The sequence below is a fragment of the Pseudorca crassidens genome, chromosome 10, assembly GCF_039906515.1.
Source record: "Pseudorca crassidens isolate mPseCra1 chromosome 10, mPseCra1.hap1, whole genome shotgun sequence".
In the NCBI taxonomy this organism is placed as follows: domain Eukaryota; kingdom Metazoa; phylum Chordata; class Mammalia; order Artiodactyla; family Delphinidae; genus Pseudorca; species Pseudorca crassidens.
Window position 1 is genome coordinate 105,120,168 of NC_090305.1, and position 24,077 is coordinate 105,144,244.

General features: G+C 40.6%; 1 protein-coding gene across 3 annotated transcripts in view; it reads left to right on the forward strand.

Annotated features, from left to right (window-relative positions):
• Nucleotides 1–24,077, forward strand: part of ACAD9 (acyl-CoA dehydrogenase family member 9) — a 58,823-nt gene that overhangs the window by 11,041 nt on the left and 23,705 nt on the right. For all 3 annotated transcript variants that reach the window (XM_067755623.1, XM_067755622.1, XM_067755624.1), the window contains one exon: nt 22,472–22,573. In XM_067755623.1, coding sequence (XP_067611724.1) covers nt 22,472–22,573 — 102 coding nt within the window. The remainder of the gene's footprint in view (nt 1–22,471; nt 22,574–24,077) is intronic.

A 24,077-nucleotide genomic window follows, 5' to 3' on the forward strand; every position in this document is an offset into this window, starting at 1 on the left:
AATTTTGTTTACCCTTTCAAAGAACCAGCCCTTATTTTTGTTGATTTTTTTCTATTGTTTTTTTAATCTCTAGTTTATTTTCACCCTGATCTTTATTCTTTCCTTCCTTCTACTGATGTAAGGTTTAGTTTGTTCTTCTTTTTCTAATTCTTTTTAGGTGGTAGGTTAGATTGTTTACTTGAGATTTTTCTTGTTTTTTGATGAAGGCCTGTATCTCTACGAACTTCCCTCTAAGAACTGCTTTTGCTGCGTCCCATAGACTTCGCATAGTTGTGTTTTCCTTCTCGTTTGTCTCAAGGTATTTTTTAATTTCCTTTTTAATTTCCTTATTGACCCATTGGTGTTTTAGTAGCATGGTATTTTGTCTCCATGTAGTCTTTTTTCTCGTTTCTTATCCTGTTGTTGATTTCTAGTTTCATGCCACTGTGGTCAGAGAAGATGCTTGAAATAATTTCTGTACTCCTATTAAACTTGTTGAGCTTAGTTTTGTGCCCTAGGATGTGGTCAGTCCTAGAGAATGTTCCGTGTACGCTTGAAATGAATGTATATTCTGTTTTTTTTTTTTTTTTTTTTTTTTTTGCGGTACACGGGCATCTCACTGTTGTGGCCTCTCCCGCTGTGGAGCACAGGCGCCGGATGCACAGGCTCCACAGCCATGGTTCACTGGCCCAGCCACTCCGTGGCATGTGAGATCTTCCCGGACCAGGGCACGAACCCGTGTCCCCTGCATCAGCAGGCGGACTCTCAACCACTGCACCACCAGGGAAGCCCTATTCTGGTTTTTTTGATGTAGTGTCCTGAAAATATCAATTAAGTCTAACTGTTCTGTTGTATCATTTAGGACCTCTGTTGCCTTATTGATTCTGTCTGGAAGATCTGTCCATTGATGTGAGTGGGGTATTAAAGTCTCTTACTATTGTATTCCTATCCATTCTCCCTTTATGTCTGTTAGTGTTTGTTGTATGCATGGGTGGTCCTATATTAGGTGCATATATGTTGATGAGTGTAAAATCCTCTTCTTGTACTGATCCTGTTACTATATAGTGTCCTTCTTTATCTTTCTCTATAACGTTTGCTTTAATCTATTTTATCTGATATGAGTATTGCAAATCCTGCTTTCTTGTCATTTCAGTTTGCATGAAATGTATTTTTCCATCCCCTCACTTTCAATCTATGTGTTAGCCCTCAGGTGGGTTGCTGGTAGGCAGCATATGGTAGGCTCTTGGTTTTTTTAATCCAGTTTGCCAGTCTGTCTTTTGATTGGAGCATTTAGTCCATTGACATTTAAGGTAATTACTGTCACATAAGTATTTATTGCCATTTCAAACCTTGTTTCTTCTTTGTTCCCTTTTCTTTTTTTCTTTTTGAGGTTTGATGATTTCCTTTTATGCTTGTGTTCTCCTCTACTAGGTTTTTGTGAATCTATAATATGTTTTTGATTTGTGGTTGCCCTGTTTCTCAATTATTATATGTTAACCCTTTCCTATATCTGCTTTCTTTAGACTGATAGTCATAAAGGCTCAAACACATTCTAAAAAAAAAAGAATCTGCATTTTTTTTTTTACTCCCCTTCCCCACATTTTATGATTTTGATGTCCCTTTTTGCATCTTCATGTTTATCCTTTTGCTATTCGTTGTGTTTATCATTGCTTTCACAAATAGGTTTTTTTCCTTTTCTTTTTGATCTGTATACTGGCTGATTTACATGATTTACTTCCAATTGTGATTTCCTCTTTCCTATTTCTTCTTGCTTCTTTTCTGTTTAGAGATGATGACCTTTCAGTATTTCTTTTAGGATAGGTTTAGTATTGCTGTATTTTTAGTTTTTGCTTGTCTGAGAAATTCTTTATTTCTCCTCCTATTCTGAATGATAATCTTGCTGGGTAGAGTATTCTAGGTTGCAGATTTTCGTCTTTCAAGACTTTGAATATATTTTGCCACTCCCTTCTGGCCTGCAGTGTTTTTGTAGAGAAATCAGCTGATAGCCTTATGGGGGCTCCTTTGTAAAGAAATGTTTTCCTCTTGCTGCCATTAGAATCCTCTCTTTAACTTTTGCCACTTTTATTATAATATATCTTGGTGTAGGTCTGTTTGGGTTCAACTTGTGTGGGACCCTCTGTGCTTCCTGTATCTGGATATGTTTCCTTCTTTAGGTTTGGGAAGTTTTCAGCCATAATTTCTTCAAATACATTTTCAATCCCCTTTTCTCTTCTCCTTCTGGAATTCCTATTATGTGTAGATTGACCCACTTTGTATTATCCCATAGGTCTCTTATATTGCTTTCATTTTTTTGCATTTGGTTTCCTGTCTGCTGTTATGATTGGGTAATTTCCATTAGTCTGTCTTCCCGGTCACTTATTCTTTATTCTGCATTATTCATTCTGCTCTTCATTGCCTTGAGCTCGGCTTTCGTCTCAGCAAATGAATTTTCTAACTTTTCTTGGGTCCTTCTTATAGTTTCTAGTTCATTTTTATGGTAATCTGAATTTCTGTCAATAACCTTTCTTAATTCCTTCAGTATTTTCATTATCTCCTTCTTGAACTCAGTGTCTATTAATTTTTATTTATTTATTTATTTGGCTGTGCTGGGTCTTCATTGCGGCATGCGGGATCTTTTAGTTGTGCCATGGGGAATCTTTAGTTGCAGCATGCGAACTCTTAGTTGTGGCATGTGGGATCTAATTCCCTGACCAGGGATTGAACCCAGGCCCCCTACATTAGGAGCATGGAGTCTTAGCCAGTGGACCACCAGGGAAGTCCCTTGGTGTCTATTAGACTGAAGAGGTCTGTTTCATTGTTCCTTCAGGGGAATTTTCTTGGTCTTTTAACTGAGAGTGATTCCTCTGCTTCTTCATTTTGCTTATATTTCTCTTAGTCTGTGAATTTAGGAGAAGCGGTTGCCTACTGTAATCTTGGAGGGCTACTTATATGCAGGAGCGTCCCTGTGTAGCTTGTGTGGGTTTAATTTTTTTTTTGGCGTGAAGGCAGTTTTTGTTGTGGATGCTTGCTGTCTCTTTCCTCAGCATATGCTGGCTCATATCCCTTTGGTAGGGCCGTGCATGTACGCAGGTGCACAGCTCACGTGGGCTCCCAGGGAGGCGGGAGCAGTGGTTGGCTTGCGGTCATGGGTCCCTCCGCAGCGGTGATGGCGGGTCACATGCCCCTGGGCGGTTGGCACCAGGTCGCAAGGTCCTCGGCAGGGTGAGGCACGCAGGCTCCTGGGAAGGTGGGGGCAGTCATCTGCACCTGCTCCCAAGACCGTTGGCGGTGGCAGCAGCAGCAGCCTGCGCCCACCTCTGGAGTCTAAGATGGCAGCTTGCTCTTGCCCTTGGAGCTCATGTAGGCAGTGACCTGCCGCCTGCGAGCGTTCGGAGAAAGAAGCTCTTATGGTGGGCCCGCCCCTCTCCTCGCACGTCCCCTAGCAGTGGTGCCTTGCCTCTCTGGCAGGCCCAGGCTTCTTCCCGAACTCCCTCAGTGGTGGCGCACTACACCCCAGCCCCCTCAGGCTGTCTTTATCCAGCCAATCCCAGTCCTCGCCCCAGGGTCTGACCTCAGTAGCCCGAGCTTCAGTACCCAGCCGTCAGCCGTCCCAGTGGGTAGTGACAATTGTTTCAGTCTCGCGAGTGTCGGTTGGCACCAACCCTCTGTACAGGTCTCTTTCCACTACGCTCTCTGCACCGCTGTTGATGCACTCTGCTCCAAGGCTTTGGAGCTCACCCTCTGTCCCCACCAGTGAGGGGACTTGCCAGTGTGCAGAAACCTTTCCACTTCACAGCTCCCTCCCAGAGGCGCAGGTCCCATCCTGATTCCCTTCTCTCTTTTTTTTCTTTTTTCCTTTGCTCTACCCAGTTACATGGAGATGTCCGTGCCCTTTTGGAAGTCTGAGGTCTTCTGCCAGCATTCAGTAGATGTTCTGTAAGAGTCGTTCCACATGTAGAAGCATTTTTTAAAATTTTTAATTCATTTAAATTTATTTTTTTAAAAATTTTTTATTGTGGTAAAAGATACATAATAAAATTTAACTATCTTAATGATTTAGAAGTGTGCAGTTCAGTGATATTACATGCATTCATATTGTTGTGCAATCACCGGCATTCATTTTCAGAGCTCATTTCATCTTCAGAACCGAAAACTTGTACCCGTTAAACGTTACCTCCCATCACCCCTCTTCCCAGTGCCTGGCAACTACCATCTGCTTTCTGTCCCTAAGGATGTGACTACTCTAGATACCTCACTGAAGTGGAATCGTACAGTATTGTCTTTTTATAACTGGCTTATTTCACAGCTCAGTGTCCTCAAGGTTCACCTGTGTTGTACCCTGTGTCACCATTTCTTTTCCTTTTTAAGGCTGAATAATATTCCATGTATGTCTCTATATCATAGTTATATATCTATATGTCTGTTCACAAATCTATAATATCTATTCAATGGACTATATCTGTCACATTTTGCTTACCCACTCATCTCTTGCTCGACATTTCAGTTGCTTCCACCTTTTGGCTATTATGAATAATGCTTCTGTGAACATATGTGTACAAATATTTCTTCAAGACCTTGACTTCAATTTTTTATATATATATATATATATATTTATTTTTGGTTGCATTGGTCTTCGTTGCTGCTCACAGGCTTTCTCTAGTTGCGGAGAGTGGGGCCTACTCTTTGTTGCGGTGCACGGGCTTCTCATTGCGGTGGCTTCTCTTGTTGCAGAGCCTGGGCTCTAGGTGTGTGGGCTTCAGTAGTTGTGGCACACAGACTCAGTGGTTGTGGTGCATGGGCTTAGTTGCTCCAAGGCATGTGGAGTTTTCCCAGCTCAGGGCTCGAACCTGTGTCCCCTGCATTGGCAGGCAGATTCTTAACCACTGTGCCAACAGGGAAGTCCCGTAGATGTATTTTTGATGTATTTTTGATGTACCTTTGGGGAGAAGGTGAGCTCCACGTCCTGCTCTTCCACCATCTTGATCCAATCCCTCAAGGACTTTTGTATCATTTTGTTTTTAACCCATAAAAGTTTTCTTGTACCCCTTTCATTCTCTCTCTGTCCCCAGGCAACCACTAATGTGCTTTCTGTCACTGTAGATTAATTTGCATTTTCTGGAATTTTATTTAAATAGATTCATATGTTATGTATGTTTTTGTCCAGCTTTTTTGGCCTAACTTTGCATTTCATCCGTGTTGTGTGCATCAATAGTTCTTCTTTTTAATCAGTATGCATATACCAAAATTTGTTTATCCATTAACCTATTCATTGACAATTGATAGGTATCCAGACTTCAGCTATCACAAAAAGGGATGTCGTGAACATTTTTCTGTGAGTCTGGTATAGACATGTGCTTGCATTTCTCTTGGGGAAATACCTAGGAATGGAGTGTCTGAATCATATGGTAGGTTCATGCTGAAATCTAAGAAAGTGCCAAACTGTTTTCCAAAGTGGTCACCACTTCACATCCCCACTAGTGCATTGGAGTTCCAGTTGCTCCACATTTTTGTCAGCACTTGGTACGGTCAGTCTTTTCAATTCTAGTCATTCTAGTGGGTGTGCTATGGTATCTCATCGTGGTTGTAATTTTCATTGCCTTAATGACTAACAAGATGTTGGTCATCTTTTCATGTGCTTATTTGCCATCTGTATGTCTTTGTTTGGTGAAGTGTCTTTCAAATATTTTATGCAGTTTTTAGAAACTGGGATTTAAGACTTTTAATTGGTATATGTTTTACAAAAATTTTCTCCTGGTCTGTGGCTTGACTTTTCATTTTCTTAACAGTGTCTCAAAGAGCAAAAGTTTTTAATGTTGATTAGGTACACGTTTTTTCTTTTGTAGTTCATGCTTTTTGTATTGTACATAAAATATCTACCAAACCCAAGGTCATGATGATTTTCTTTTTTTTTTGGACATCTTTATTGGAGTATAATTTCTTTACAATGGTGTGTTAGTTTCTGCTTCATAACAAAGTGAATCAGTTATACATATACATATGTTCCCGTATCTCTTCCCTCTTGCATCTCCCTCCCTCCCACCCTCCCTATCCCACCCCTCTAGGTGGTCACAAAGCACCGAGCTGATCTCCCTGTGCTATGCGGCTGCTTCCCACTAGCTATCTATTTTACGTTTGGTAGTGTATATATGTCCATGCCACTCTCTCACTTTGTCACAGCTTACCCTTCCCCCTCCCCATATCTTCAAGTCCATTTTCTAGTAGGTCTGTGTCTTTATTCCCATTTTACCCCTAGGTTCTTCATGACCTTTTTTTTTTTTCTTAGATTCCATATATATGTGTTAGCATACAGTATCTGTTTTTCTCTTTCTGACTTACTTCACTCTGTATGACAGACTCTAGGTCCATCCACCTCACTACAAATAACTCAATTTTGTTTCTTTTTATGGCTGAGTACTATTCCATTGTATATATGTGCCACATCTTCTTTATCCACTCATCCGATGATGGACACTTAGGTTGCTTCCATGTCCTGGCTATTGTAAATAGAGCTGCAATAAATATTGGGGTGCATGTGTCTTTTTGAATTATGGTTTTCTCTGGGTATATGCCCAGTAGTGGGATTGCTGGGTCATATGGTAGTTCTATTTGTAGTTTTTTAAGGAACCTCCATACTGTTCTCCATAGTGGCTGTATCAACTTACATTCCCACCAGCAGTGCAAGAGTGTTCCCTTTTCTCCACACCCTCTCCAGCATTGATTGTTTCTAGATTTTTTTGATGATGGCCATTCTGACCGGTGTGAGATGATATCTCGTAATTTTGATTTGCATTTCTCTAATGATTAATGATGTTGAACATTCTTTCATGTGTTTGTTTGCAGTCTGTATATTTTCTTTGGAGAAATGTCTAGTTAGGTCTTCTGCCCATTTTTGGATAGGGTTGTTTGTTTTTTTGTTATTGAGCTGCTTGTAAATTTTGGAGATTAATCCTTTGTCAGTTGCTTCATTTGCAAATATTTTCTCCCATTCTGAGGGTTGTCTTTTGGTCTTGTTTATGGTTTCCTTTGCTGTGCAAAAGCTTTGAAGTTTCATTAGGTCCCATTTGTTTATTTTTGGTTTTATTTCCATTTCTTTAGGAGGTGGATCAAAAAGGATATTGCTGTGATTTACGTCATAGAGTGTTCTGCCTATGTTTTCCTCTAAGAGTTTGATAGTTCCTGGCCTTACATTTAGGTCTTTAATCCATTTTGAGCTTATTTTTGTACATGGTGTTAGGGAGTGTTCTAATCTCATACTTTTACATGTACCTGTCCAGTTTTCCCAGCACCACTTATTGAAGAGGCCGTCTTTTCTCCGCTGTATATTCTCGCCTCCTTTATCAAAGGTAAGGTGACCATATGTGCGTGGGTTTATCTCTGGGCTTTCTATCCTGTTCCATTGATCTATATTTCTGTTTTTGTGCCAGTACCATACTGTCTTGATTACTGTAGCTTTGTAGTATAGTCTGAAGTCAGGGAGCCTGATTTCTCCAGCTCCATTTTTCGTTCTCAAGATTGCTTTGGCTATTCGGGGTCTTTTGTGTTTCCGTACAAATTGTGAAATTTTTTGTTCTAGTTCTGTGAAAAATGCCAGTGGTAGTTTGACAGGGATTACATTGAATCTGTAGATTGCTTTGGGTAGTAGAGTCATTTTCACAATGTTGATTCTTCCAATCCAAGAACATGGTATATCTCTCCATCTATTTGTATCATCTTTAATTTCTTTTATCAGTGTCTTATAATTTTCTGCATACAGGTCTTTTGTCTCCTTAGGTAGGTTTATTCCTAGATATTTTATTCTTTTTGTTGCAGTGGTAAATGGGAGTGTTTTCTTGATTTCACTTTCAGATTTTTCATCATTAGTGTATAGGAATGCCAGAGATTTCTGTGCATTAATTTTGTATCCTGCGACTTTACCAAATTCATTGATTAGCTCTAGTAGTTTTCTGGTAGCATCTTTGGGATTCTCTATGTATAGTATCATGTCATCTGCAAACAGTGACAGCTTTACTTCTTCTTTTCCTATTTGGATTCCTTTTATTTCTTTTTCTTCTCTGATTGCTGTGGCTAAAACTTCCAAAACTGTGTTGAATAATAGTGGTGTGAGTGGGCAACTTTGTCTTGTTCCTGATCTTGGTGGAAATGGTTTCAGTTTTTCACCATTGAGGATGATGTTGGCTGTAGGTTTATCATATATGGCATTTATTATGTTGAGGAAAGTTCCCTCTGTGCCTACTTTCTGCAGGGTTTTTATCATAAATGGGTGTTGAATTTTGTTGAAAGCTTTCTCTGCGTGTATTGAGATGATCATGTGGTTTTTCTCCTTCAATTTGTTAATATGGTGTATCACGTTGATTGATTTGCGTATATTGAAGAATCCTTGCATTCCTGGAATAAACCCCACTTGATCATGGTGTGTGATCCTTTTAATGTGCTGTTGGATTCTGTTTGCTAGTATGTTGTTGAGGATTTTTTCATCTATGTTCATCAGTGATATTGGCCTGTAGTTTTCTTTCTTTGTGACATCTTTGTCTGGTTTGGTATCAGGGTGATGGTGGCCTCATAGAATGAATTTGGGAGTGTTCCTCCCTCTGCTGTATTTTGGAAGAGTTTGAGAAGGATAGGTGTTAGCTCTTCTCTAAATGTTTGATAGAATTCACCTGTGAAGCCATCTGGTACTGAGCTTTTGTTTGTTGGAAGATTTTTAATCACAGTTTCGATTTCAGTGCTTGTGATTGGTCTGTTCATATTTTCTATTTCTTCCTGGTTCAGTCTTGGCAGGTTGTGCATTTCTAAGAATTTGTCCATTTCTTCCCGGTTGTCCATTTTCTTGGCATAGAATTGCTTGTAGTAATCTCTCATGATCTTTTGTATTTCTGCAGTGTCAGTTGTTACTTCTCCTTTTTCATTTCTAATTCTATTGATTTGAGTCTTCTCCCTTTTTTTCTTGATGAGTCTGGCTAATGGTTTATCAATTTTGTTTATCTTCTCAAAGAACCAGCTTTTAGTTTTATTGATCTTTGCTATCATTTCCTTCATTTCTTTTTCATTTATTTCTGATCTGATCTTTATGATTTCTTTCCTTCTGCTAACTTTAGGGATTTTTTGTTCTTCTTTCTCTAATTGCTTTAGGTGCAAGGTTAGGTTGTTTGTTCGAGTTGTTTCCTGTTCTTAAGGTAGGATTGTGTTGCTATAAACTTCCCTCTTAGAACTGCTTTTGCTGCATCCCATAGGTTTTGGGTTGTCATGTCTCCATTGTCATTTGTTTCTAGGTATTTTTTGATTTCCTCTCTGATTTCTTCAGTGATCACTTCGTTATTAAGTAGTGTATTGTTTAGCCTCCATGTGTTTGTATTTTTTACAGATCTTTTCCTGTAATTGATACCTAGTCTCATAGCATTGTGGTCAGAAAAGATACTTGATACAATTTCAATTTTCTTAAATTTACCAAGGCTTGATTTGTGACCCAAGATATGCTCTATCCTGGAGAATGTTCCATGAGCACTTGAGAAAAATGTGTATTCTTTTGTTTTTGGATGGAATGTCCTATAAATATCAATTAAGTCCGTCTTGTTTAATGTATCATTTAAAGCTTGTGTTTCCTTATTTATTTTCATTTTGGATGATCTGTCCATTTGAGAGTGAGGTGTTAAAGTCCCCTACTATGAATGTGTTACTGTCGATTTCCCCTTTTATGGCTGTTAGTATTTGCCTTATGTATTGAGGTGCTCCTATGTTGGGTGCATAAATGTTTACAGTTGTTGTATCTTCTTCTTGGATCGATCCCTTGATCATTCGTCATGGTGATTTTCGTTTATATCTTCTTTTAGAAGGTTTATATTTATCTGTTAACATTTAGACTTATGATCCATTCCCAGATAATTTTGTTGATGATGTGAGGTAACATTTGAGGATTTCTTTTTTGCATGTGGCTATCCAATCGTTGTAGCAACATTTATTGAAAGGATGATCCTTTCCCTATTTAACTGACTTTGATACTTCTGTCAAAAACCAGTTGAGGGCTTCCCTGGTGGCGCAGTGGTTGAGAGTCCGCCTGTCGATGCAGGGGACACGGGTTCGTGCCCTGGTCTGGGAAGATCCCACATGCCGCGGAGTGGCTGGGCCCGTGAGCCATGGCCGCTGAGCCTGCGCGTCCGGAGCCTGTGCTCCGCAACGGGAGAGGCCACAACAGTGAGAGGCCCGTGTACTGCAAAAAAAAAAAAAAAAAAAAAAAAAAAACAAAAACCAGTTGACCATAAGATTCCCAGAAGATGGCAGAGTATGTAGCAGCAGGAATCTGTCTCCCCCCCAGACAACAATTGCACTGGCAGAATCTGTCTGTTGTAACTGTTGAGGAGCTCTGGAGTCTGGATGGGGGGGGGGGGGGGCAGGGTGCCTGGACAAAAATGTGGTTAATTTCAATCAGTTTCAGCTCTGAGCACAGAAGCAGCTACCCACCCCCAGACCCAAAGCAAGCTGCTATGCACTTGTTCCTGGAGCAGCCTGTACACAGCTTGTGGGAGCCAGAGTGGGCAAAACGGACCCTGTGCGTCAGGTATTAGGGTTCTGTGCTGGTTGCTGATTGCTGCTTCTGATCAGAGGTGCAGACAAAGAGGCAGAGGCCATGGTGTTGCAGCTTCTTAGTGTTGCAAGCCCCTCCCCCTCTGGCAGAAGTCACTTCTAAGGGATTTAAAGGGCTAGTGCCTTTTTTCCTCTTCATTTTCTTTTTGCATTTTTTTTTTTTGGCCGTGTGGCATGTGGGATCTTAGTTCCCCAACCAAGGATCAAACCTGTGCCCCCTGCAGTGGGTGGGTGGAGTCTTAACTACTGGACCGCCAGGGAAGTCCCTCTTTTTGTTTTTTCAGGAGCCAGATGGAATACTAGGACCTTCTAAAGCAAATGCATATATGGGCGGCAAATGAACTGGGAAAGAGACAGGCTCAGGAAAGACCTGAAAAGACCTTAAGTTTACACCAGGCTGATCCTTGGCATAGACAAAGCCTACAACAATTAAAAATCAAAACAAAACCCAAAAGCACAAACAACAAAAATAGAAATCAACATGTGGAATATCAAACCTAAAATCTTCTGCACAGCAAAGGAAATAATCAACAAAATGAAAAGGCATCCTAAGAAATGGGAGAAAATATTTGCAAAGCATATATTGGGTAGGGGACTAATATCCAAAATATATAAAGAACTCATGCAACTCAATAGCAAAAAAAAAAAAAGTTTAAAAGATGGGCAGAGGAACTAAATAGACATTTTTCTAGAGAAGACACACAAATGTCCAACAGATACATGAAAAAAGTGCTCAATATCACTAAACAGGAAAATGCAAATCAAAACCACAATGAGATAACACCTCTCACCTGTTAGAATGACTATCATCAAAAAGACCACAGATGACAAATGTTGATAAAGATGTGGCAAAATGGAACCCTTGTGCACTGTTGGTGGGATTGTAAATTTGTCAGCCACTATGGAAAACAGTGTGGAGGCTCCTTTAAAAATTAAAATCAAACTACCATATCCAGTAATTCACTTCTTGGTATATACCCAAAAGAAATGAAAACACTGGGACTTCCCTGATGGTGCAGTGGTTAGGAATCCACCTGCCAGTGCAGGGGACATGGGTTCAATCCCTGGTCCAGGAAGATCCCACATGCCATGGAGCAACTAAGCCCGTGCACCACAACTGCTGAGCCTGTGTGCCGCAACTACTGAAGCCCATGCACCTAGAGCCCGTGCTCCACAACGAGAGAAGCCACCACAGTGAGAAGCCCATGCACCACAACAAAGAGTAGCTTCCACTTGCCACAACTAGTGAAAGTCTGTGTGCAGCAACGAAGACCAATTCAGCCAAAAATAAATTAATTAATTAATTAATTTTAAAAAATGAAAACACCCAAAGAGATAATATGCACTCCCATGTTTATTGCAACATTATTCACAATAGCCAAGGTATGGAAACAACCTAAGTGTTCTCCAGTTGTTGAATGGATAAAGAAGATGTAAGATACCAACATATATGTAAGTAAAATAGAATATTATTCATCTATGAGAAAGGAAGTCTTGCCATTTGCAACGACATGGATGGACCTTGAGGATACTATGCTTAGTGTAGTAAGTCAGAGAAAGACAAGTATTGTGATAATCACTTATATGTGGAATCTAAAACTGAACTCCTAAAACAGTTGAATATGTGATTACTAGGGGCTGGGGAATAGGGGAATTGGAGAGGTGTTGTTTAAGGGTATACACTTGGAACTAGTAGATAAGTGAGTCCTGGTGATCTAATGTACATTATTGTGATTATAGACAACAACACTGTACTATAAATATCAAATATGCTGACAGAATAGATCTTAGTTATTACCGCCTCAAAAAGAAATGATAATTGTGTGTTGTAGTAGAGGTATTAGCTAAGGCTATGATGGCAGTCCTATTGCAGTATATAAATGTATCAAATCAACATGTTGTACACCTTGAACTTAGACAATGTTATATGTCACATATGTTTCGATTAAGGAAAAAAGAGCAAACCCTGGGGATTTCCCTGGTGGACCAGTGGTTAAGACTCTGTGCTTCCACTGCAGGGGTCGCAGGTTTGATCCCTGGTCAGAGAACTGAGATCCCACGTGGCACACAGCATGGCCAAAAAAGAAAAAGGAGCAAACCCTGGGAAGAGGGAAAATCTGATTTCCAGAGTTACCACATTATTAATTCACATGTCCAGTTTTCAGCAAAAGCAGAGCAGAAAAGTATGACCCATTCAAAGAAAAAAAAAAAAGAATCAATAAAAAACTCTTCCTGTAAACGACCCGATGGAGGCCCTACTAGACAAAGACTTAAAAATAGCCATCTTAAAGATGCTTAACTAACAAGACATGCAGGAAGTGAAGAATGTGTGAACAAATGGAAATATCAATAAAGAGGGAGTAAACCTAAAAAACAAAATGACATTTGGGAGCTGAAAAGTACAGTGACTGGAAGGAAGAGTTCACTAGAGAGATTCAAAGATAGATTTGAGAAGGCAGAAGAATCAGTGAACTTGCTGATAGGATAATGGAAAATAATCAAGTCTGAAGCACAGGAAAAAAAAAAGATTGAAGAAAAGTGAACTTGAGGGACCTGTGGAACACTGTTAAATGCATACATATTGTGAGAGTCTCAGAAAGAGAAGAGATTATTTGAAGAAACATTGGTTGAAAACTTCTCAAATTTCGTGAGACGTGAATATAAACATACAAGAAGCTAAGCAAACTCCAAATAGGATGAATCATAGAGACCTACACCAAGACACGTTATATAATCACACTGTCAGAAGACAAAGACCAAAAGAGTCTTGAGAGCTGTAAGAGAGAAGCGACAGACAAGGAATCCTCAATGAGATTTTCAGTAGATTTCTCATCAGAAATTTTGGAGGCCAGAAAGCAGTGGGCCAATATATTCAAAGTGCTAAAAGGAAAACATTCTCAACCAAGAATGCTATATCTGGCAAACTGTCCTTTAAAAGTAAGGGAGAAAGTAAGACCTTCCCAGATAAAAGCTGAGGGAGTTTGTTACCACTGGCTCTGCCCTACAAGAAATGCTCAGGACACTAGACAGTAACTCAAGTCCATGTAAAGAAATAAAGATCTCATTGAAGGTAAATACATGGGCAGGTATAAAACCTAGTATTATTGTAACAATGGTTTATAACTGTAGTTTTTGTTTTCTACTTGATTTAAGAGTCTAATATTTTTTAGAAAAACATCAGTCTAAAAGCTAGTATCACTGTAACTTTGTAACTCTACATTTTGTTCTCTGTAATAATTTAAGAGACTAAAAATCGTTTGAAACAATTATTTATGTTTTTGGACATGGTGCGTAACAATGTAATTTTGTGACAACAACAATAAAAGAAAAGGGTGGATATGGAGCCTTTAAAGGAACAGAATTTTAGTATGTTACTGAAGTTAAGCTGGTGTAAATTCACATGAGTGTTACAACTTTGAGATGTTCAATGTGATCCCCATGGTAACTACAAAGAAAATACCTAAAGAATATACATGAAAGCAAATGAGAGGGGAATTGAAATGTTTCACTGCAAAAAATCAAGTAAAAAGAAGACAGTAATGCAAAAAAAAGATGGACAAAAAAGCTATATAAATAACAAAATGACGGAAGTCTTTCCTTATCACTAATTAAAAGTAAATAGATTAAACTCTTCCATCAGAAGTCAGAAGTTGCCAGATTTAAAAAATAATCCGGCTATATCTTGTCTACAAGAGATTCAGTTTAGATCCAAAGACACAACCAGGTTAACAGATAAATGGGTAAACAGAATGTATATGCATACAATGGAATATTATTTAACCTTTATAAGGAGGGGAATTTGGACCAATGCTACAACATGAACCTTGAGGACATTATGCTAAGTGAAATAAGCTGGTCAGAAAAAGACAAATACTGATTGATTTCACTTGTATGAAGTATTGATACTGAGAGCAGTCAAATCCATAGAGACAAAGTAATAGAATGGTGGTTGTCAGGGGGTGGGAGGGAGGAGGAATGGGGAGTTATTGTGTAATGAGGGCAGAGTCAACTGTTTTGAACGGTGAAACGAGTTCTGGAGATGGGTGGTGGTGATGGTTGCACAATAATGTAAATGTATGTAATACTACTGAATTGCACACTTAAAACTGGCTAAGATAGTAAATTTTATGTGTATTTTGCCACAATATAAAAAAATGGAAAAAATCAATCATTTATGTGAGGGTCTGTTTCTGAATCCTCTGTTCTGTTTGTCTATTTTGATGCAAATATTATGTTGCCTTCTTTACTGAGCTTTGTAATAGGCTTGAAAGCAAGAAGTGTTAGTCCTGCAGCCTTGTTCTTTTCTGAAGTTGTTTGGCTCCTCTAGGTCCTTTGCATTTGCTTATAAATTTTGGAATCAGCTTTTCAGCTTCAACAAAAAGGCCTTTGTGTGTTATGACTGGGGTTACAATAAATCTGTAAATCAGTTTGAGGGAGAATTGAGATTATAACAATACTGAATTTTCAAATGCACGATCATGGGATATCTCCCCATTTCTTTGATTCTTATATAATTCTCTCAGCAGCATTTTGTGTGTCGTGGTCAGTGCATAGACCTTGGACATTTTGTTTTCCTTTTTTTTTTTTTGGCTGCATTGGGTCTTCGTTGCTGTGTGCAGGCTTTCTCTAGTTGCAGTGAGCAGGGGCTACTCTTCATTGCAGTGCGTAGGCTTCTCGTTGTGGTGGTTTCACTTGTTGCAGAGCATAGGCTTCAGTAGTTGCCGCATGCTGGCTCAGTAGTTGCGGCATGCAGGCCCTAGAGCACGTGGGCTTCAGTAGTTGCAGTGCGTGGGTTTCAGTAGTTGTGGCACTTGGGCTCTAGAGCGCAGGCTCAGTAGTTGTGGCGCACAGGCTTAGTTGCTCCGCGGCATGTGGGATCTTCCCGGACCAGGGATCAAACCCATATCCCCTGCATTGGCAGGCGGATTCTTAACCACTGCGCCTCCAGGGAAGTCCCAACCTTGGACAAATTTTGACAAAAGTTTCTGATGGTTTCTCAACTGATAATGTTTTTTTGATGGTTTGTAAAATGTATTCATAAGTATTTAAAGTTCTTTGACATTACTGTAAATGGTATTTTTTAAAATTCCAATTTCTGATTGTTCGCTGTTTGTATATAGAAATACAGTTGATTTTTTACACATTATTTTTACAGTGGTATGGAAGTTCACTTTTTTCTGTATATACTTGTTTCTATTTCTGAAATTTTTCTTCATAATCTATATTTTATTTCATTAATAAAAGAAATTCACACTTGTTTAAAGGAGATTTAGGAACTAAACAAGATGAAAGAAAAATGTCACCCATTGTGTCATAGTTTTTGTTGTTGAAAATCAATTTTAGTTGAACTTCAGATGCAGGCGTTTTCGTGGGGATTTCTTAATTCAACCTCAGGGTTATACCCATTAAATTTAATATGTATGTAATATGATAACATTTCATGATGACATTATTTGCTTTAAAAAAACTTTAGTTTGAGATAGTTGCAGATTCACATGCAGTTGTAAGAAATAATTCAGAGATCAGTTATACCCTTCACCCAATCAGTTTCCCCCAATGCATAGCTTTATGGAATACGTCTTGCATAACCACAGAATGTTATCACAACCAGGAAATTGACATCAACCTTATTCAGATTTTGCCAGTTGTACGTTTACTGATTGTGTATGTACTTATGTAATTTTGTCATATATATAGATTCATGTGACAAGCACCACAATCATGGTACAGAACAGTTACATCACAAGAATCCCTCATGCGTTCCTTTTATAGATATAGCCCCTTCTTGCCCTCTCCTCCCCAGCTTCTGGAAACCACTAGTCTGTTCTCCATTTTTATAATTTTGTTATTTCAAAAATGTTATATTAATGGAACCATACAGTATATAAACTTTGGGATTGGCATTTTTTTACTCAGCATAATTCTCCTGTAAGTTGCTGTATATCAGTGGTTTGTTCTTTTTTATTGTTCGGTAGTTTTCCATGTTACGGGTTAACACAATTTGTTGACTGTTCTGACGTTGAAGTACATCTTGGTGGTTTCCAGTTTTGAGGCTCTTACGAATAAAACTTCTGTGTACATTTGTGTACAAGCTTTGTGTGAACATATTTTCTCTTCTCTGGGATAAATGCCCAGGAGTGCAGTTGTTGGGTCCTGAGGTAGTTCTGTGTTTAATTATTTTCAAAGTGTTGGCTGTACCGTTTTACGTTCCCAATAGCAGTGTATGTGATCCAGTTTCTGTGCCTTTTTTGCCAGGATTTGGTGTTGTCACTGGTTTTGTTTTAAAAAAAAAACTTTAAAAAATTTTGGCCATTCTGTTAGATGTGGAGTGTTACCTCATTGTGGTTTGAATTTGCATTTCCCTGATGCCCGTAGATGTTGAACATTTTTTCATGTGTTTAGTTGTTCCCTTAATGTAGCCTCTTCAGTGAGTACAGTTGGTTTTTGTATATTGACCTTGTATGCTGCAGCCTTCTTAAGCTCATCTATTAGCTCTTGCAACTTTTTTGATCGATCCCAGAGGGTTGAGTACATAGACAGTCACGTGGTTGGTGATGAGGGCAGTTTCATGTCTTCCTTTCCAGCCTGGTTTCCCTTTCTTTTCTTTGTTTAATTCAATGGCTAACATCTCTAGTATGTTGAATAGGAGTGGTCAGAGCCAACTTCCTTGCCTTGTGCCTGATTTTAGGGAGAAAACGTCGTCTTTTACCATTAAGTATGAGTTAGCTGTACATTTTTTTGGAGTGCCCTGTACCAGGTTAAGGAAGTTTCCCTTTATTTCTGGTTTGTCGTGTGTTTTCATCATAAATTGTGTCAAATTGTGTCCAGTGTTTTTTTGCATCTGTGAAGATGATTATGGTTTTTTTTACTGTTTATTCTGTTGACCTAGTAAATTACATTGACTGGGTTTTGAACACTGAACGACACATTCCCAGGATAGTTCCCCTTGGTTGTGATATATTATCCTTTTTTGTATTGTTGGATTCACTCTGGAGGATGTTAAAGGGACATGACAGCTAAATACAGTTGGGATCCTGGATTGGATCCCAGGAAAGAAATAGGGTATTAATGGACAAACTGATGAAATTCAAATTAATTCTGTAGTAATATTGTATGAATGTCCATTTCTTAATTTTGATAGTTTCCCCACGGTTCTATTAGCTTCTGTTAGGAGAAGTTGGATGAAGAGTATACGGGAACCCTATACTATTTTTGTGACTTTTCTTTAAATCTAAAATTATGTGAAAATAAAAGTTTAAAATAAAAATGAAAAAGTGATTTCTTATGGGCAGCGTAGTTGAATATTTTTTAATCCAATTTGACAGTCTTTTTTCTTTTTTCTTTTTTTAATAAATTTAATTTTTTTTATTTTTGGCCGCATTGGGTCTTCGTTGCTGGGTGCGGGCTTTCTCTAGTTGCAGTGAGCAGGGGCTACTCTTCATTGTGGTGCACGGGCTTCTCATTGCGGTGGCTTCTCTTGTTGTGGAGCATGGGCTCTAGGCACGTGCACTTCAGTAGTTGTGGCACGTGGGCTCAGTAGTTCTGGCTCATGGGCTGTAGAGCGCAGGCTCAGTAGTTGTAGCACACGGGCTTCGTTGCTCCACAGCATGTAGGATATTCCCGGACCAGGGCTCGAACCCGTGTCCCCTACATTGGCAGGTAGATTCTTAACCACTGTGCCATCAGGGAAGCCCTCCTTTTTTTAATTTATTTTTTATTGCGGTAACGTTGGTCTGTAACATTGTAAGTTTCCTGTGTACAACACTATATTCCTATTTCTGTGTATATTATGCCATTCCACCAAAACTTCAGTTTCCATCTATCACCATACACTTGATCTCCTTTACCCATTTCACCCTCCCCCATTCTGTGCCTTTTAATTGGTTTTTGATATATGATTATTTTAATGTAATTATTGATATATATATAGTTGGGTTTAACGTTAGCATCTAGCTGTTTATTTGTCCCATGTTATCTTTGATCTTTTTCCCTCTTTTCCTGCTCTTTTTGGATTAATAGAGTATTTTTTATGATTCCATTTTATCTTTTTGGTTGGTTTATTAGTTATGCCTCTTGTGTTTTATAAGTGGTTGCTTTAGAATTTATAGTATGTAAACATATACTATGTATCAAAATCTGCTTTCGGCTGATATTATACCACTTCATGTATGGTGTAAGAACCTTACATTTCTGCTTTCCCAGCCCATGTTCTGTTTCATACATTTTATTTCTACATTCTTTATAAACCCTACAATACTTTATTTCCTTCCTTCCTTCCTGTCATAAAATGTACATGGAATAAAATTTACCATTTTATGTATTGACTTCCTCTTGGTACCATCATTCTTCTGTGGGAGGGACTTCTTTTCAGTTTTCTTGTGGTGCAGCTTTGCAGGGGTGAGTATCTACAGCTTTTATGTATCTGGAAAGTCTGTTTCATCAGAAAAGATTACTGTGTTGACAATATTTTTCTTTTAGCGGTCTCTTCTGTTTTAGCATTGTTTCTGATGAGATGTCTGCTACCATATTATTTTCATTTTTTTTTATGTGTGTTTCTTCGTATCTGGCTGCTTTTAAGTGGTTTTAGAGAAACTGCTATTAGTGTAGTTTTCTTCACATTTTTCTCAGGGTCCTTTGAACTTCTTGGATCTGTGTGTTTTTCAACTTTGGTAAATTTTGGTCATTATTTCTTTAAACATTGTTTTTTCACCAACCATACCACATTCCCACACTCCTTCCTCCCTGCTCTCCTTTGGAGATTTTTTATATATATATAAAGCATACGTATCTATAAAAAAGATATACATATATAAAGATATAGATATATATATTTGCTTGAGGTTGTCCCACGACTCACTGATGCTCTGTTGTTGTTTTTTTGTCTATTTTATTTTGTATAGCTTTTATTATTATGTCTCATGTTCACTAATCTTCTTTTCCCCCCGGTATTTGGTCGGCTGTTAATCTGATCCAGTGTTTTTCATCTTTTTTTTTTTTTTTTAAAAGCTCTTTATTTGCAGCTCTCTCTTTTTTTTTTTTTTTTTTTTTTGCGCGGTACACGGGTCTGTCACCGCTGTGGCCTCTCCCGCTGCGGAGCACAGGCTCCGGACGCGCAGGCCCAGCGGCCATGGCCCACGGGCCCAGCTCCGTGGCATGTGGGATCTTCCCGGACCGGGGCACGAACCCATGTCCCCTGCATCGGCAGGCGGACTCTCAACCACTGCGCCACCAGGGAAGCCCCAGTGTTTTTCATCTTAAACATTGTTTCATCTCTGGAAATTTGATTTGTGTCTTTTTATTTTTCCATGTCTCTCCTTAATATGCTCATATTTTCTTCTGTGTTTTTGAGCATTTGGTTTTAATAACTCTTTTTTTTAAAATAAATTTATTTATTTTTGTCTGCGTTGGGTCTTCGTTGCTGCGTGTGGGCTTTCTCTAGTTGCAGCGAGTGGGGGCTACTCTTCGTTTTGGTGCACAGGCTTCTCATTGCAGTGGCTTCTCTTGCTGTGGAGCACGGGCTGTAGGCACGCGGGCTTCGGTAGTTGTGGCACGCAGACTCAGTAGTTGTGGTGCACGGGCTTAGTTGCTCTGCGGCATGTGGGATCTTCCTGGACCGGGGCACGAACCCATGTCCCCTGCATTGGCAGGCGGACTCTCAACCACTGCGCCACCTGTAATAACTCATGTGATACCCTTGTCCACTGGCACCTTTGTTACTTCTAGGTCATGTTCAGTTGATTGATTTTCTTCTCATTATCACTCATATTTTCCTGCTTCTTCATGTGCCTGGTGGTTTTCTCTTGGATGCCAGTCATTGTGGAGTTTACATTCTTGGTGGTGTCTGTGTCTGTGTCTGTGTGTGTGTGTGTGTGTGTGTGTGTGTGTGTGTGTGTGTGTGTGTGTGTGTGTGTAGTACGGTCTTAAGCTTTGTTCCAGGGCTCAATTAAGTTACTTGGAATAGTTTGACCCATTCGAGACTTGCCTTTAAGTGTCGTTAGAAGGAGCAGAGGAAGCCTGTAGGGCACTGTTTTCAACTTTTTTTTACTGCTTTCTCTTCCCCCAGAGCCTTTTTAGACATCTTTTTACCCTAATCACATCCATCCGTGAAATTTTAATGCCACAACTATATTATTATCTGTTTATGTATTATACATGTTGCTGTGCTTTATATATAAAAAAATATTTTTTTGCTCCCCTTCCTCCAGAACCGTTTTCACCCCCTTGGGGGTGATGTTGCCCTGTTGAGAATGCATGGTCTCGGACTGATTCTTTGCTACTAGTAACACATGACTCTTCCTCCTTGTATCTAATATCCTGTATCCTAAGGCAGCGAGATAAACCCAGTCCCTGTATCTCCGTCTTGCGGGAAGGAAGTCTTCCCAGATCCTGGCAGTTTCTTCAGCGTTGAACATACCCTACCATACAGCCCAGCCACTGCGCTCCAAAGTGAAATGAAAACATGTAGTTGCACCAAAACTTGAATATGAATGTTCACAGGATCTTTATTTCTAAGGGCCAAAAACTGGGAACCAACCAAATGTCCTTCAAGGGGTGAATAGATAAACAATTTTATACCCATACAGTAGGTAGTGAACAATAAAAAGGAATGAAGTATTTATACTTGCAACAATATGGATGAACTTCAAAATCATTAGGCCAAATTAGGCCAGATCAAAAAAAACACCTTGTGATTCCATTTATATAAAAACTCAAAAAATGCAAACCAATCTGTAGCTGAAAAGATTAGTGGTTGCCTAGAGATGGAGGTGAAGGGAAGGATTGATCACAGAGGGACATGAGGAAATTTCGGTGGAAAAGGAAATGCTTTTGTTGATTGTGCGAATGGTTTCATGGGTGAACAGATGTCAGAACTCAAAAAATTATTCTAAATATGTGCAGTTTATTGTGTGCCAATTACATATGTCAGTAGAATTGTAAAAGTAAAAAGTGAGGGATTTGGGGCTTCCCTGGTGGCACAGTGGTTGAGAGTCTGCCTGCCGATGCAGGGGACACGGGTTCGTGCCCTGGTCCGGGAAGATCCCACATGCCGCGGAGCGGCTGGGCCTGTGAGCCATGGCCGCTGGGCCTGCGCGTCCGGAGCCTGTGCTCCGCAACGGGAGAGGCCACATCAGTGAAAGGCCCGCGTACCGCAAAAAATAAAAAATAAAAAAATAAACAAGGGTTTGGACTCCATTTGGGGAACCTGTATTTCTCATTAGTGACCCATATGTATAAAAATCTATAAGCGTGGTTATGGTTGCTTTTATGGTTTATGATAGTGATGAAGTTATAATAGTGATGAAGCTTAACTTGTTGGCAGCTGATGAAAACACCTTTACCTGATTCTTATAAAAGTGCTGCTGCAGACCTAACACAGTGATGGTTGAGTTTTGCTGTGATGATTGTGTGTGTTGGTGGTAAACAGACTGACCTGTTCTCAAGAACCCGTGGACTCTGGGGAAAGGGTGTGGTTCTGAACACTGGTGGAGCTGGGTCCAGAAGCTGCCTGGAGTCTGGCCACGTAGCCAAACGTTTTAGGGCAGTGCTGGCAGCTGCGTGTTTATTGTCTAATTTTCTAGAAGGTACAGGTGATAAAACAAAAATTCAAGTTTAGTAATAAATGCCTGCAGAAAAGTTTAGGTCTCATAAATGTATAGTTTCTGCAGTTTTACGCAATGAATACACCCAGATCAAGAAGCAGAACGTTACCTGGTAGTGGTAATTTTCTGAAATGCAGTTCTTCCTGGGCGAATAAGGTAAAATTGAATGCATGCTGAATAACCATGGCTAGACAATTTCCAGGTCTGAAGTTTCTGACGCTGGGATTGTATAACATACAACAGTTGTTCTGTTTACTTCTATTTGTGTAAACATAGGTTATATTTTGTTTAATCAAAATATTTCCTCTTGGCAGTGGACTCTCAAAAAATCGACCGAGAGGGAAAAATCCCAAATGAAACTTTAGAGAAACTGAAGAGCCTGGGGCTTTTTGGGATGCAAGTCCCAGAAGAATACGGTAAGTAAAGGAAACCACCACCCAACCAGTTTGGCTTTTAAGAAAACCCTCCGTATTTGTCCAAAAAAGGGTTCTGTTCCAGAAAGGTGGCCCTTGAAAATGCACGAAGTCCAAGGTCAGGCTGTAAAACGTCCCTTTGTGGGTTAAATCCAGGGTGGCTGGCTGGTGAGTGTGTGGCCCAAGAGGCTTTTCAGCAGGAAGAGCTATCCAGTTCCCTGCCTTCCTCCTCAGAGGTGGGGAGGGACCCTGCAGGATGTCTGTGCTCTCTGGGTCCCTTGGGTGGGGGAGGAGGGGTGGGTATCACCTCCGGCCAGCTCGGGCCGGTGCAGCGTGGTCTCCACTGTGAAGCCCTGTGGTCTCTCTGGCAGGGGAGCTGCCCCAGGCCCGCAAATGCTTTTGTGTGTAGGGAAGGCCACGCGCTGCGCGCCCAGGGGCCAGGGCCCAGCGGCCGAAGGAGTCGGTGTACGGCTGTGGGGCGCGGGCCGCCTCCGGGAGGTGGAGCCCTGGTCTCGGGAGCTTGCGAGCAGGCCCGTTGTCCTCTGGGCCGTGCTCGTTGCTGTTGGAGGTTTACAGTGGAAGGCCCTGCCTTCCCCGCAGGATCCCCGCCCGGTGGCTGTGCCCTGTTAGACTGAGCCCGTCGTGCAGCTTGTGTGTCTCCTGCCTGATATAGGGGTGGTCCTCTCAGTTCTGTGGGAGCGAGGGGACAGGCACGGAGTGTGTGAGGGAGGAGCAGGGACAAAACACAGTCCCTTGCGAGCACTGGCACGGACGCACGTCCCTGTATTTTCATTCTCGGGATCTTTTGACGAAGACGTGTGGCCTTCATCCCGCACCCCCTGCTCTCTGAGCCCTCCCGCCGAGCCCAGGCTGAGGCGGCTTCCGGCTTCATGAGCACAGGGTCAGTGGTTTGGACCCGAGAGCTGTAGGTGGTGTGTGACACCCAGGTACGTTCTCCCAGCCAGGCCGTGGGTTAGGCCTGCATGGCGAGGCCCGGACGCGGGAGCTGTCCTTGATGTTCTGCCTCTGCCGGGTTTATCTCAGTGAGACCTGTGCCCCCTGCACACCCCACCCCACCCCACAGCCAAGGGTGGGGGCCCTCGCTGCCTGTGCAGGAAGTCCCACTGGGACCTATCCTGCAGCTGCTGCAGTCTGAGACAAAATGTGAAAATATAGAACAAACGAGTTTGATGCCTGATTTCCTTAATTGAGAGGCATACTTTAATCAGGTTAAATCTTCGTTTATATGTGTGTCTGTCGCAGTGTATTAAGCTGGTAAAGGACGTCTCCTACTCGTCATCCTATGAAATCCCTGCCACCGCGTTTCCAAATGTATGGAAGGAGTTCCAGTCTGTGCAGAAAACATGAAATAATTGCTGTTGCTGCTCCCTCTGGTGGCGGGATGCAGCACAGGCCTCTGGGGGGAGCTACACCTGCAGCCTCTGGGGACCGGGGACTGAGCTCTCCCCACACCTGGAGGCCTGTCGGTGTCACTTGTCGATAACTC